The following is a 15991-nucleotide window of genomic DNA, read 5'->3' on the forward strand; positions in this document are numbered from 1 at the left end:
CATTTTATTGCAACGTTTTTAATGATGTCTCCAGTACTAATGAGCAGACTTCTGATTTTGGACCCAAAAATAAAAGAGGTAAAAGAAGAAAAAAAAGAGACAATATAAAAAAATGATTCAGCAAAGAGCTTCACAGCTACAAGAGCTGAAGATAATTGAAGAGTGCAGACGTGGCTAGGAGCAAGTGGAGAGGTGATTATGATGATGGTGATGGTGGTGAGGGCTCATATTTAAGACTATTTAATAATATTTCATATCAATACAGATGATTACAGCTGATACTTCCAATCTACAGACTGAGGTGAAGGTGGAGCGTTCAACATGAATCAGTGATAATGTCTTTCAGCCTCTTTGTGTCATTTTTCTTTCTCCTCCACTTTGCAACAACATCTCTTTGCTCCTCACTCAAACTTTTTCTTACATGCCTCCTTTATGTGGAATGTTTTTTCATACTCAGGAATGTCCTATATGTGGATTTTTTGAGGGAAAACCACATGGAGTTATAATTTTTCCCACAATTTTTTTTTTAATTTTTTTAATTGCACCAGTATCATCTAGATGAAGAGAGTTTCATGATGTGAAATAGACACAGTGGTTTTTACTCCTACTTTGTGTGCTTTGAGTGCTGACAAATCTTTTTAAAATGTGTCAGTATCCACTATGAATGCTAATCATTTTGTAGTCAACATCAGTGGAGGTGATATGAAAGCCAGTGGCCTCTGGAAAAAAAGGTTGTCTTTCTCTTTTTTTGTCGTTTTTGGACAAGTGCTTCACCGGTGAATTGCATATAATGAAACAGAAACCACAACTTCACAGCAGGACCTCCTGGCTGCAGTGCTTTTTGTTGCAGAGGAACAGTGTCGGCTATTCTACATGTTGAATTTAGCTTAGCATTATCCAGATAGATTGAGATTGGAAAAAAAAAAAAAAAAAAATCATACACAGTATCCCAGCTATTGGCAAAACTCATGAAGGGTTTTTTGGAAAGTGCTCACTGGCTCACAGGGGGCAGGGGGAGAAAACCCAATTTAAACGACAAGCTGCTCCCTGCTGATTGGCTGGAGGATTTGCTCCAGGTAAACGTGAGCAGTCCTCTCATTGGCTTATCGAAGGGTACAGCTTAAGCTGTGATTGGCTGATAAGGAAGAGGAGGAGGGGAGGGGGGGATACAACGCATGAGGTCCGAATCTCAGTCTACAGTGTGACAGTTAGCTGGTGGGGTGGTTGATCAGTCAGGTAGGCGTCTTGCAAAAAAAGGGTGGGGGTGGGGATGGTGTCGAAGAGGGGCGGCCTTTTCACACGCTGCCCGTGTTTATCCGGCAATCTCTGTTGCTGTGGTAACGAGCTTCTGGCCGTCCCAGACGGTCTTGAACTGCTCGGGGACAGGAAGCTCCGTCTGAGGAGAAAAGGAAGAGAGAGAGGTGGTCACTGACTTGAAATGAATATTTTATTAGAGAGAAGATGGGCTCAGATTCACAACTAACCCCCTGATAAATGTCCTCATCTATTTTATCATTTATTCATATTATTCAGATGAAGACATTATTTCAGGACTCCCATTAAATGTTATGGTCTTTGTTTAATCTCGTCTTGTTTTGGCCTTTAAGTTTGTTGACAGCACTGGATTCAGACTTGAGGTAATCATGTTGCCGTCATGACTTCAACATAAAAGCGACATGAGCTCTTATTTTGTAAATGTTCTGTCAGTTTAACGTCTGACTGACTTGCTTTGGCCAAGCTTGTAAAACCAGCTTATTCAATTCATTAAGTCCAGTTCTTCCACTTTAATCTATTTTTACAACATAATCGTCAAAGTAGCGTCAGAGGCCAGTAACAAAGTAGCGAGCAGCATAATGCGAATCCCATGATCTCCTCTCCCTCCTGAGTGGACACTCACAAATTCTCCGTCTTTGGGAACCAGGATGTTCATCTCTGAGCTCTTGGCGCTGACGATCTCGCAGTTCAGCGAGGCTTCACTCAGGTAAACATGGCAACCGTCAGTCTTGTTGATGGAGATGGTGGGGATTTTACCCATGACCTGGGTATACAGGAAGAGACAACACAGTTTAGTCACGTGTAAATAGACCTGCTGATGCACAACAATAAGTTGAATATGTTTTTCTTGAGGTGATTCATCAGTGCACCAAGATTCATTGGGGACTTTAAGCAACGGCGGATTTTGCGACGGCTACGGCTCCCGTAAATGGATCTTTGCTCCGCTGATCGAGACTGAAGCCGTTGTGTCGGCATTGCCTTCCGTAGTCGGCTGATCTACTACGGGGAAACAAGCAATCTCATGTAGTCGCTACAACATGTGGTTCAGATGAGTGGATTGAATGGTTCTCATTGTATTTCTGAAATGAAAAGTGTTCTACAATTGATAGTGACACACTATACATGTTTCAGCAACACACACTCTGGAAATGATTAGTATAGTTGACACGGTAAACCTAAATTCTTAGATTTGTTCATGTTACTTTTTCCTTTATCTGCTGGTTGAACAGCCTGGCAGTGAAGGACAGGAACTCCAAAATTAAAGGTAAACAAATGACGGATCTAAACTATCTCTGGGAGAGATGCGTCCTTAAAAAGGCAAAAAGGCATTATTAATCATGAGCACGCTATTGGTAAAGAATTTGCACTAATGCCATCAGGACGGAGACACAAGCAGCCGCTTGGGAAGACCAATCGGTTCTCCAGATCATTCCTTCCTTCTGCTCTTCAGCTGCTAAATGCAGAGAACTGAGCTGGGAATTCGAGCAATGCAATAATGTTCTGTTTTATTTATTATGACATGTCCATGTATGTATGGGGGTTCCTTAGTCTTCGCAAAATCCGCTATTGCTTAAGTCCCTGTTTAAAAAGGACTGAGCAGCCTGCAGTTATCAGTGTACAAGTACATGAATATGAAACGGAGCATTAAAGCTTCAGTTGGTAACAGTTATTCAGTCATATTTGCTGGAACCGTCAATATATTCCGATAGCAGGACATGAAATGGGTAAGTTAGGACAAAATCCCACTCCTCTGGCTCCACCTACGGCCTGTAATCGTATTTGCAAAGATCCACCGCTCCCGGTGCTGTTCCACCAGTCAGGTGGAGGGGGCACGAGTAGGAACCAATCACAGCTCCCGATGACCTGACGGTGTATCGTTTGGAACTTACCAACTGTAGCTTTAATGTTCATCCATGCAGAAATCACTGTGTGATGACATGAAACGTAACAAAGCCACGGTCCTATTAACGCTAAAACTGTCAGTTTCACATACACACCTGGACCTTGACGTCCCTGCAGTTAATGACCTCTACGATGCCGACGACATCATCGAACACCAGGCCCATTTTCTTACAGTTGTCTGATGGAGAGAAACAAACATGTTTAGAGGACAGAAGCATGTGCAACATGTGATGTAACATTGGTATGTATTTACTTTACAATCTGAACGAATGGGTTGACATGAGGCAAACATTAACTGGTTACAATCGATGTCTCCGCCCAGTGCTCCCAGAGTGTTAGATATATGCTCTGATTCTTCCAGTATCGAACTCGTGTCTTACCGATAGTGATGGAGTTGATCTTGCCCTTGACCTGCAGGGTGCTCTTGTTACACTTGTAAGCATAAACCACTTGCTTCAGCTCTGTGTCCTTGATCACCAGGTTCTGTGCACCCTCGTGGTTCTCCTACAGGGGGCGAGGAGGAGGAGGGGGAAAAAGTGTGTGAACAAGACAGTAAAGAGTTCAAGTACAAGAGAGATGAGACGGTGCAAGTTTAAAGGAGGAACTATGGCTAAAGATACTTTAAATTGTTGCCATTTAAAATAGTTTTTCTAGTAATTCTGGCTGAATGACTCATTTGGGTTAAATCACTTCAGCTAGAGGCAACAATAACAACACGTTGACATGTTTTGATACAGCACAGACCTAATTCATTGCTTTTCCTTCCACGGGGATGACGTAACTACTAAACTAAATTAAATGCAGCTCTATCTTTGGTTTTGTGTTGGCTGTGTTTTCTAATGCAGGTCTAGAGGCGAGCGGTCCAAAAACCTACCACTTTCCACTTCTTCCCGTCGAGCTCCAACACAGGGGGCAGAGTGCGGGCCGGGGCCGGAGAGGCGGCGGCGGGTTTGGAGGCCGGGGAGCTGAAGGGTTTGGGTCCGGTACGCACTGGAGCACCCTGAGACCTCAGGCCGGGGTTCTTGTGGGTCTTCTGGTCGTCGCTCACATGCTTCAGGCCTGGAGAAAAGGAATCGCATTGTAAGTCTGTAGCTTTGAGGGTTACATGTTAGGGATGGGCATTTGAAGCAAAAGCACTAATTCGATAACCACCGGGAACTAATTTGACCATTCTCTCTCTCTCTTGAAATGAGAAGCGGCACCAGAGGAGCGGTACCGCCAGGGGATTGTTTAAAATCACCGACTGAAAAACAGCCGTCATAAAATAAATGAAACCACGGACTGTTATGAGAATCGGCACAGGAGAATATTGTTAAGGGTACCGCTTCAGTCCTCGAAATGAGAGCACATCTAAACGAGAACGAAGTCTTCTCTCCCGGCGTAAAAATAGTCAATATTCTCTGGTATCGCCGCTCATCAAAGTCCGCACCGTGCAGACTTTTCACTGCACCTCAGTTTCACTTGTTTTGTTCACACAGAACTTTCTGGTGGTTGTAGGAGTCTTTCCATCTCTCCTTCTGCGACAGTAAAAAGGGAACATTTAAATTTTTTCGATAGTTTATTTGATTTTTTTTTCATTGAATGACTATTCGAACATTGGAAAATCATTGCCCATCCCTATTACATGTCATGCTTACTGCAGTACGCAGTCCCCTGCAGAACAAGCTTCCATCACAAATATAATGCGTTTACAGTGACCTTTTCACAATAAAAGCATTGATGTGATCAAAAGGTAGGAGAGCAACAGGAAGTGGTCTTCTAAGATCAGCGGTCATGCTAACATAGGAAGATAAAAGCCTCGTCCACATGGAAACGAAGCTTCACCCAAAACAATCTTTTTCCTTCTTTGTTTTGAAAAAGATTTCTATAAACGCGGCATCGTTTCAAGAAACATCTTCCTATAATATCATGAGTCTCCTATGTGCTTTTAGTAGAATATTTTAGCAACCCACCACTGGTGATGTCCGATCCCTTGTTGATGGAGGCGAACAAAGCGTTACGGTCGTCACCAGAATTGCCGCCGCCGCCGCCGCCAGATGTGCTCAAGTCCATGGGGGGAGGAGGAGGTCCGGGGGGAGGTGGGGGAGGACATCCACCAGCAGGAGCACAAGGAGGTGCTGCAGAGGCCGCAGCAACAGGACCCTGGGTGGACAAGAAATCAAAAATGTCATATTTTAGACAGCTGTAGTAGCCAATAAAATTTCATTTAATTTCACCCTTGCTGATCTGGTTTTACACCACGACTTTGAAAGGACGTTATAAGCACTTTTAAAAATTATTATTATTTGAATTTATCAGCGAGAGCAAAAATTAAAGGTGTGCAGAAAAGAAAATTTGAGCCCACTCTGGGTCATATAATTAGTGTAATAACTCGTCTATCAGACGATGTAGGCCAAACTTTGTGCAAAATTCTATTTTTGAGTAAATCCGGGATGAAAGTGTGTTTTTTTTTTCCCGCATTGGATAATGCAGGCGCACGGATTATACGTCAGCCTGCGCACGATTCATCAGCCACTGATATTGGATCCGTCATCCGTCAATCAAACGTCTGAGACACGCACACACTAGTCTGGGGCCGTTGACTGGCTGTTTTGGTAGGAAACGGATCCAGGGCGAGAGAGATAGACCTTTCCTTCAAAATAAAAGCACGGAGCTAATAAAATGCGGTAAAACTCTTTAATTTAAGGAATATAATTTACAAGAAAGTCCCCGAGCCATTAAGTTAACATTTTGCTTTTATTGTATTACAAGTTAATGTTTATTTTATAAGTTTTATGTTGGTGAACACTTTTATTTGGGTGAATTTGGTGATTTCGGTTTCCGCTACAGACAGGAACCAGAATGCAGACGAAATTCGAGGTAACGGGACACCAGGCTCTTCGCTTGTCTGAAGAGCCTGGTGATGCGAGGCTACGCACACACACACGGAGCTCGGTCTCGCCCCAAGCTTTGAATATCCCGCCTGCTCGATAACGAGCAATCAAATTTGTTTTCCTTACTCGGGTAAACTCGTGTTGCAGCTCGTGACAACTCGGCGCGACAAACAGGACAAACGGCCATTTCTGTACACCTTTAACCTGTCTATGATCTTCCTATGTATAATCATTGTCTGACCTTGTGGATGTGGAATTAATTTCCTGTTATTAGATGATTTCTGTAATGCTTTTTTCTTACTTCAGTTTTTTTTTTAATGCTTTGATTATAATTTGTAAACCATGTATATAGATGGGATGCAACTTTCATACATTGTTCCGGGTGGTCAATTTTCTGGATGAATCATGTGATAATTTTCAAGCTGCTTTGAGAGGTTATTCTTACTTCACTTGCTTTACACATGTCATATTTGTAAAAAGCACCTTTACTCTGCAGTTTTTTCTTGACAGACAGAAGATTAATAATTATAATTCTCACACTCTTGCTCCAGGTCAGTCCGGTGGTGTGGTGCTGTTTGATGTAATTCTGCAGCTCAGTCCAGATGGTGACGTAGGCTTTCACCCAGTCCACATGTTTCTTGTCCCTGTCGGGGGAAGGAAACAGGATCATCTGTTCATTATCTTTTTTTTTTTTTAATGTTCAAATCTTTTCTTTCCCCCCCTCTAGCAGTTTATCCTTCCTTCTCACTGCTCCTACAGGAAAACAGGCAACATGTACTGTAGATAGATAGCCTTTACTGTTCCATAGGGCAATGTGTTTTCAGTCTGTCATCACATAAACACACACAATGCAGAAACACCACCAGACATTGAAAAACATTTGCCCACCCCTTAAACAACCAACACATAGATAAGTTCACACACACATAGGGAAGGGGGGCTGCATCTATACAAGGTTAACAGTGGAGATTATTAAGTGCAGTGATGGCATGGGTGTGTTTCTTTACCCAGATGAACTGATAAACTAAGACTTAATACTGTCTTGAGCCGATTGTTGTTCTTACACCTTGTATTTGAATACTGGATTACCGTTCTGCATTCAACCCTGCTGAGAGCTAACCTTCAAATTTGAATACAAGTAGTGTTTTCTTGAAACTGGTCGGCATAAACAGGCAGATTTTAGTCAGAGTAGCTCCTACAGTCTCTGACTTGACTGTAACTGATCTGTGCATAGACAAAAAAAAAAAGGCTTGATTTCAGGTTTGAACGGGGGAAGTCGTCCCCCAGCGTGCATCAGCGCTGACTCAGCAGAACTGTTGGATACATCGACTCAAAAAGCCTCGAGGACGGAAAACATGAAAGACGGATGGAAGCTGAAAACTGCTCGGCTGCATTTGAAAGTTCCTGTTGCCATATCATTTATCAGATGTTACAACTTTTTAAAAAAACAAAAATGACGCAGAAAAAAAAGGGGCAAATTGCAAATGAAGTCCCTCCGGACTCTTACTGCGTTACATCTAAAATTAAGTGTGTGGACAGCTTTACTCCTGACGACAATAGGAAACAGAAGCTGTACTCACTTGTCCTTGAATTCCTTGAGCACACGGTTGGTGTAGAACATGGCCGCATCCTGCATCTCTTTCACATAGGGGCATGGTTTAGGAGCCTGGGATAAGAGGTAATGACAGTTTTAAACATGTGTGCATTCGTGTCTAAACGGGTTATACAGTAGCAGTGGTTCCCAACCTTTTTTGGCTCGTTACCCCATTTTGACATCCAAAATTTCTGGCGAACCCGTGATCATGTGCAGTCACGTGATCACGGCCGACCGTCAATCAAGATGTGCCAGCTCAGATATTTTTATATGCTGCATTTTATTTGAACTCAATTTATATTTGAGAAAGTGAAAGTAATGCAGTTGTTTAAGATTGTGTGTGGTGTTTTATCAATTACTAGACATTTCTGGCGACCCCATTTGAATTCCAGACGACCCCACGTGGGGTCCCGACCCCAGGGTTGAAAAACACTGGGTTATAGGAACAGTTTTTACATGTTAGGAGAAATACATTTTGTTTTCTTGCCGAGCATGAAGCGAGAAGACTGATACCGATCTCCTATCAGTACAGTAAATATGAAGATACACTCAGCGGTCAGTTAGTTTAGATTAGCGTAGTGTGAGCGCTGGAAAGAGGAAGAATCAGTGAGCCTGTCATGGTAAAAAAACAAAACAAGTCTGCCTTTGCACTTCAGTTTTTTGTCTAAATTTAGAGCCGTCTGGAGGATTTTGTCAACTTTGGACAAACCAGGCTAGTGGTTTGCCCCTGTTTCCAGTCTTCCAGCTAAGCTAATTATCTGCTGGCTCCAGCACCACAACCCACTGATATGAGCGTATCACTTTAAATAGAGACCATCAGATGCATCTGTAAGCATATTCTGAACTTGACCCGGTCCAAGCTGTTTCCAGCCTTTATGCTGAGCTAAGCTTCTTGCCTCCAGACTGCATTTTACATACAGCGTAGAAACATCAATGCTATCAATCTTCTCATCTGACCTTTGGTAGCAGATGTCAAACGTCTCCTTTCACTTGTAAATTACAGTAGCAAATATGTGGTTATTAATGAAAAAAATGTAGTTTATCATGTGATCTTTGAGACACACAAGTAGGCGTACGAAGAATGAATCTATTATGCGTTTTTGAAAAGATGATGTGTTATTCATGAGAGTCAACACAACAACAACAGCAAAGGGTTAATCGTCCAAACAGTGCAGCTCTGTTGCTGGCGTCTGTGCGTCAGCCAAGAAACTGTCGCTCACCAGACAGCGATGACAGAATCAAAGAAAGGCTTGTTTCCCGCCATTATACACTCATTTATCCACTCTCTAACACACACACACAGACACACACACACACTGAATCACTCACATTAACACACAAACCACCACACACATCCCCGGTCTCACCATGGCGACCCATCCGAGGGCAGGCACGCTCTCGCTGACGGCAGAGAGGTGGTTGAACTGCGGCGAGGAGCGGTTCTGCTCGCGGAACGCCTGAACCTGCTGGATGGCTTTGGACACCGGCTGCAGGAGAGTCGTCAGAACTGCCTGAACGGGGGAAAAGAGGAAACACAAGTCGGCATTTGAAACGTTTTTTTACTCATATGGCAGCTTTTAAAAATAAAAAATAAAGATTCAAAAACTCTCTTCATTCAGTCTGACACATCAAGACAGAGTGCTTCCGAAGGTCTTTTACCCCGATAGCCGTTTTAACAGTTCCAGTTAGTCTGTAATGTGGTGTTGTGGACACTGTTGTTTAGTCATTATCAGCTGTAGCACTTTTATCCCCTTGCACTTTAAATTAAAACTGCTTTTATCTTTTCTTTGTCTACCACCAAGCATTTTTAATCTGTTATTTTTATCCAGCAAGCAGAGAGCACAGTATTTTTTTAAAGGGATATTTCAACATTTTGGCAAATTCTCTCATTGCCAACATAATCCCTATAGTTTTAGGAGTAGGTTCGTTACTTTTAATTGTCGGTGCAAGCTATTTTTAGAACGGCGGAGCAGAGTCGCAAGCTGCTCAGAGCCACGTTACGGAGGCTAATGGGATTTCTTGGTTTCCCTCATCAAACTTATCAAATAGACAATCCAACAACTCCAAAACGCCCTCGTGGACAAGTTGTGACCTGCACATTCACCACGCTATGAGATAATAACGAAACATTACCTGACGGAGTGGTTTTCGAGGTAAATTCATGCGAAGCCGCTGATGCGCGTTCCCGTTGGAGGCAGTTTTTCGGCAAGCAGTCTCTGAATTTGCCTCTCATATCGTGGTGAATGTGCGTTTTGGAGTTGTTGGATTTGTTGGATTGTGTAGCAGCTCGCGGCTCTGCTCCACCGTTCTAAAAGTAGCTTGCACCGACAATTAAAGGTAACAAACCTACTCCTAAAACTATAGGGATTATGGCAATGGGCCAATTTGCCAAAATGTTGAAATATCCCTTTATGTATTTTATGAATTGAATTCTATATTTTGTAAAATTTTATATAGTTTATGATATATATAGTATATTTATTTAGTACTCGTAATGTCCTGTTGCTCTTTTTATGCTGCTGTGACAAATGAATTTCCCGTCGGGGATGAATGAATTTTAACCTTAAAACCACTTCTTGTTTCGAAGATTGGTGTCATGTGAGCAACTCTTTGTAAATGTAAACATAAACATAATGGGGCAGGAAATGAGGGTGAAACAGCACCATGACAGACTCCCTGTGCGGAACAAGAGGGAGGACTCTGTGGATGTAGGACAGTGGGGAAACTCTATGAATTATGCAGATTGCTTGCTGAATAAACAGCACATCTATCGATCAGTTTCAAAGACATTAAGTGACTTGGCAAGTACCAAGGGTGTTTAACTCACATCGGAGGGCTTCTGGGAGGACGAGGCCTTTACGAGGAGTTGTCTCTGAAAGGAGAACCCCTGCTTCATCATGTCTGCCTGGTAGGACAACAGAAAAAAAAACAACACAGTGTTTTTCGGTGCTTTTACTACAAACCACTTTATTGTCTTTTACGCTTTGAATATTTTTTTTCTTTTACTTTCTTTAATTGTTGCATATTCTAGCATTTTATCTCTAAAAACTAACTTACGTGTTTCTTGACATCGCCTCCGATCTGCTGGCTGAGAGACAGGTACTGGGCCAAGGGGCCGTTGACGATCGCGTCAAAGGCCTCGACGTACGCAGCAACAGCTGGAGAGAAAAAAACACATGTATCATTAGGTCTGTACTTCAGGTAGAAGGATTCAGCTTGAGGTCTTCATGACAGCGCAGCAGGTGGACGGTTTAACGGACAGTATGAGTAGACGTTTAGAGACATATTGAGTAACTTATATATAATAATAATAATAATAATGACACTTGAGAGCTACCTCCTCCACCAGCAGAGTCAGAAGATCCGGGGCCCGACATGGACTCCAGACGGCCCACCGCCACCTCCAGCCGCTGCACCAGACTCGCCAACTCTGCCATACCTGTAGAGGTGGAGAAGAGAAGAGGACGGGTGAAAACGGGCTGGTTAAACCCTCTTTTTTCCAAATGCATCATCGTTGTCTCTGCAAGTTGTTAATCTGACGCCCGACTACAACTCTGTAGTGACTTTATTTGACATTATAGCTCATTCATTCGTTGAACTGTCTCAACGTTTTTTAACCAAACCAGGCGCCAAAAAGCTTTTAATACTTCTACTGGTGTTTGTGTCCGTCGTCGTGATCAGTTGTTTTTAATTATCAGGACACAGTGGTGCTCTCTGTTCAGGCCTCCTAATTGGGGGACTGAATCACCCCTGGGACACAAGATGAAGGAAATCGCTGCAATTAAAGTTTAGCTACTAAGGACGGCAACAACAGCAGTGCTCTGAATCCATGGGCACATTCGCAGTTAGGGTTGATTTTAGTCCGACATGGTACAAAACAACATGTGCCACTGCCAGCAATCACATATTTACAACTGTGGCTTTGCTTTAATAAGTCCCTGAAGTTGTTTCGCATTATGCACTGCACTCACTCCTCTTGATTACGATGCAAAACAAGTTGAAGAAGGCAGACTTTACAGGCTGCAGTGAAATTAACTTGGACCTGACACAGTTCGCAGTTTTTGTTGGTGTTTTTTTACCACACAGATGAGATTACACTGACTCCCATTGTCCAACACCGACCAAATCCTAAATAATTTGAATACATGGAGCCAAAAAAACAAAACAAAACAAAAAACTGAACCAAAAATGTGCAAATATGGAGACAGGCTTTGACAGCCCTGGAGGAGGAAGTGTCTGAATTTCTGTTGCACTGTGATACTCGAATGTGGTTGGGTAACGAAAAAGGGAAGAAGAACAAGAAGAATGGGGCTGTTCAGGAAGCAGGTCAGGACTTGCTGAGTTAAGCTATGTAGATCATTACTAGTTAGTGGCGACTCTGTGAGGAGTGCAGACCTGCTCCGTCATCCCAAATATGTCAGTTCAACATTTCTAAAACAGACCCAACTTCACAATTTAAAAGGGGAGGAGGAGCAACAGAAGTGGTTGCTACTCTCGGACACAACAGAAAGATGGGACCGTCCAAAACAGCAAAACAACATGCAAATCTGACACTCCTCATTTACTCACTCAAGTACATGATTGACTAACTTCCAATTCAAATCAAGCATAATCTTACAAGTACTCAGACACGCCTAATGAGAAACGGGCTAACATTACATAAGACGGTCGGCCGTAACCCGACACCACCTTCATCCGGGCGGCTGAGAGTGTCTCCAGTCTCAGGTACTTACACCTGGCTGACGATGAATGGATCCACACAGACCCACTCTCACTAATGAGTCCAGGAGATAAACCAACCAGCTGCCACCGGTTCACTTTCACCACCACAGAGGCACCAAGCCTGTAGAGATCTAGTGACTGAGAGCACTTAACATTTTTGGCTGTGATAGCTGAAGCTACAAACTAAGAAAAAAAAAGTCTGAATTTGCCAGGACATAATACTGAGGTGTGTACAGCTTATATCCCATTAGTTTTTTCCACCATTTTCCAAACAAACAAAAAAAGACAAAAATATTTCCAGTTCCTGACCATTAATTGTGAGGATTTGTAATGTATGCTCTGTCTTGTACCATAGTGAACTGAATCTGCAGTTTTATTTTGGTCGATTGATCAGAAAAATTATACTTTTGGTGTCCGTGTTGAACATATTGTTTAGTTTTTGTGGGACCAGATAGCTCTAGTCTGGCAAGATACATTTTGCACATTAGACATTAATCCAACTTTCACACTAGCAAGTCATCCCAAACAATACTGTTATCACATCTCAGGTAAAACAATACAAGGCTGGGCTGTCAGGTGGTGTTTTGTGTGCCTGAATGTTATTGAATTAAAAAAAAAAAAAAATCAAAACAAAAGACAAAAACATCCTGACAGGCTCCTTAAAAAACACTGTTGCAAACTCACTTCTGCATGCAGCAGCTTGGGTATAAATTAGATCATAGCAGGACACACACCCTCACTATCCTTGACCTACATGCCATAATGTTCAGCAGAAGCAGAGCTACACCTGCAGATACCATAGTTCAACTCCTACACTTCCTGGTCTCAGCTGAGATATGACTCACCACCAGTCATACAGGAAGGGAGTGGCCCCTAAAGGTGTAAAGAGGAGTAAGTAACACGATGCCAAAAACAAACATCTATATGTGACCACACTGCTTTGAAAAGGTCCTAGAATTACAAAGTGCATTGTTGAGTGTATTTATATGCTCCATCAGTTTGTTCCTATAACAATTTAAATGCTTGATAATATTGATATACATTAACATTTCCTTAAGTCCACTGAAGTAATGTGACCACATATGTTGAATCCAAGTGCTGACCGCCAAGGAAACTACACTGTCAAGGAAGAACTTTCCAGAGGCATGAGGGCAGATACAGTCATGATGACTCAGGGCAGGAAATGGTGCCTGCCATGACATTTTCCTTCGATTTACACACTGTAAAAAAAAAAAAAAAAAAAAAGCAAGATGGGTAAAAGTTGGACTTAACCACAACTTGAGGGGTGGAGGAAGTCAGCCTCTGCCGTTTAGTAAAATGGCCTACAGAAGCTAAAAAAGGACAAGACTGGTGGTTTCAAAAGAAAAAAAGACCAAAACTACCAATGAACTGATTGTACCAAGAAATAGTAGTAAATGCACCTTCCCCTTCGTGTTTCAGTAACAATTGCTGAAAGCCGTTTCAGGAAATTCTTTGCTAATTAGACTTGTTGTTATTGGGCTAGGCAGAATATCACCAGCCTTATCCTTCTCATCTATAAATATTTAAGTATGACAATAGTACAATGTCTGCAAAGCCCATAGGTGCGTTACTCATCTGCGGGGATTGAGGACACAACATGAATACCTTTTACAAATAAACCTTTAAAAAAAAAAAAAAAAGTGCCACAAGGGAAATGTAGATTCGATGTAGTAACTAAGAGAGCAAACTAAACTTTCAGATGACATGACACAAATAAAAATGAATAGAATCTTTTTTGTTGGACCCATATTGACCCCTACTATTCATGGCACTTTCAGTATCTATTCTTGCATCTGGAAACCACCAGTGCACATTTCCTATGATGAAATGATTCTGCCTAATCCATGGTTTTCTGTGCCTTAATTACTTGGCTCAGACAAAATAAGTTATTATTTTATTTTTATAAACCACAACTTTACATGGAATAAGTTCAGTTAAGGTCATAAAACTTGTGAAGTTGGAGGACCTGTCACAGTTGCTATTCCACTTCAGTGATTAAAAATTGATGGCAAATTGAACATTAATCAAACTATTATCATACATCTTCGACCCTGAGGGGTTTTGGGGCGTGTGAGGAGCTGCCTACTTTACACAGCTGGTGATCCAGCAGCCTTTTAGCCCCCGGCCATTGAAAATGTGATGGTTTACAGACTTTCTCCTTCCAACACTACTTGCTCCTCTTTCTCCAAGATGTGAAACAATGCCAACTGCAACCACAGACCTACTTTTGTGGACACATGGCAGAAATATTCAGCATAAAGCACCAGCATCAGCATCATGCAGGCTGCAGTATAAAGTAGGTTAGGCCTGTGCGAGGGTCGGGCTTGCAGACACTAATGAGACATATAACGAAGGGCAGTCCAGTAGTGTTTTGAGTAGTATCTTGTATTAGCAGTGATTCATAAAAAAAACAAAAACACACACACACACACACACACACATCATCCCATCTTTGTCGCAGAGGTAGATCTAGGCCAAAGCAATGGCTGGCTGGCTGGTAGAGCTCTCTCTCTCTCTCACCTTGCTATCAGTCCTACTTCGGTGGGCTCAAGGCTCCAGACAAATCAAGTTCAAGCCGCTGGTGTTAATGCGATCACCGGGGTTTCAATCAGACGGTCAGGGATGACACACGGCGCGGCTAAAGCTAACTCAGCTAGCTAGCAAAGCAGAACCGGCAGTTGGTGTCGTGGGGAACTCGGCGTCCGGGCTAATCTGTCCCCCCCCGCCCGTCCGTCCGCCCTGAAACCACCATTTATATTAATGAGAAATAATAAACGACTATATTTACTTGAAAGTGTTAAGTTTCAGACAGCTTGAGTCGTTTTTGATACACGACAACGTTAACGTTTGCCAGAGAGACCGGTTTCATCGACAGGCAGGGGGGGGGGGGGACAAATCTGCGAGCGATACAAAATGTGTCACAACACCAACGGCGACAAACGATGAGACAGACAGCTAACACAACAGTCTGTGTTGTGAAAAAAAAAACATTTAATAAGAGTTGTGTTATTGTTAACTACCTAATTAACTCCCCCCTCCTCCCTGCTGTTGAGTGTGTCTGCTGTGCTGTCTCTGTTTCGGCATTTCCTGATTTTTTTTCTCCTCTCTCTCTCTCATACACACACCCCTCCCTGTGTTAGCTAATGTTGCACTAGTCTGCAGAAGAAGAAAAAAAAGAAGTAACCACATATGAACCAACCACCACAGAAAGAAGAAGTCTGGACTTAAGTGAAGGTTAAAACATTCATATTGGGAAAAAAAGAAAAAGAAAAGGACTAGTGTCGGGCGGTGGCTCAGATTAACATTTTGCCAGCTAGCCGCGGTGTGTTAGCATCACACCGACGTCAATAAATGATTTCTGCTTTGGAGCAAGCGGCGGCGCATTGTTGCCGCTTCATCTTATTTATTTATATATTTTTCTTAAATTATATATATCGACATGCACCGCTGCTTCTTTTGCTTACCTGCTAAAACTGGTCAAGCAGTGATTTATTTGGTCCTTTTAATATATCTCCGTGTGTCCGCGCTGGGTGGGTGGAGGAGGAGGTGCAGGGGAGAGAGCAGCAGGTTTGCAGAGCAGCAGACTGAGCTCGCTCCTTTTTTC

General features: G+C 42.5%; 1 protein-coding gene across 2 annotated transcripts; it reads right to left on the bottom strand.

The window, feature by feature from the left end:
- Positions 1–4: 4 nt before the first annotated feature.
- On the bottom strand, positions 5–15991 carry cap1 (CAP, adenylate cyclase-associated protein 1 (yeast)). Of its 2 annotated transcripts, none has more exons than XM_083982662.1 (13): positions 15852–15991; positions 10982–11083; positions 10702–10802; positions 10472–10549; positions 9012–9155; positions 7631–7716; positions 6589–6694; positions 5130–5319; positions 4052–4236; positions 3558–3681; positions 3273–3355; positions 1898–2038; positions 5–1396 (listed from the first exon to the last, which is right to left on the bottom strand). In XM_083982662.1, exons 2-13 carry the CDS (start codon positions 11079–11081, stop codon positions 1313–1315), a joined length of 1422 nt encoding a protein of 473 aa, XP_083838788.1. In that variant the 5' UTR covers positions 11082–11083; positions 15852–15991; the 3' UTR covers positions 5–1312. The 2 variants fall into 2 exon arrangements, with proteins under 2 accessions (XP_083838788.1, XP_083838789.1); XM_083982663.1 differs by lacking the exon at positions 15852–15991 and adding an exon at positions 14908–14974.

The sequence above is a fragment of the Trachurus trachurus genome (assembly GCF_905171665.1).
Source record: "Trachurus trachurus genome assembly, chromosome: 11".
NCBI lineage: Eukaryota > Metazoa > Chordata > Actinopteri > Carangiformes > Carangidae > Trachurus > Trachurus trachurus.

Bases quoted from the DNA above. Each gene is read 5' to 3' on its own strand.
- cap1 (XM_083982662.1), bottom strand. From the start codon at position 11,081: ATGGCAGAGTTGGCGAGTCTGGTGCAGCGGCTGGAGGTGGCGGTGGGC. The intron at 9,156-10,471 runs GTGAGTTAAACA...TCCCCCGTTCAG, and splicing joins CCTCCCAGAAGCCCTCCGAT to GCAGTTCTGACGACTCTCCT. The intron at 4,237-5,129 runs GTGGGTTGCTAA...CCTTTTCTCCAG, and splicing joins GGGATCGGACATCACCAGTG to GCCTGAAGCATGTGAGCGAC.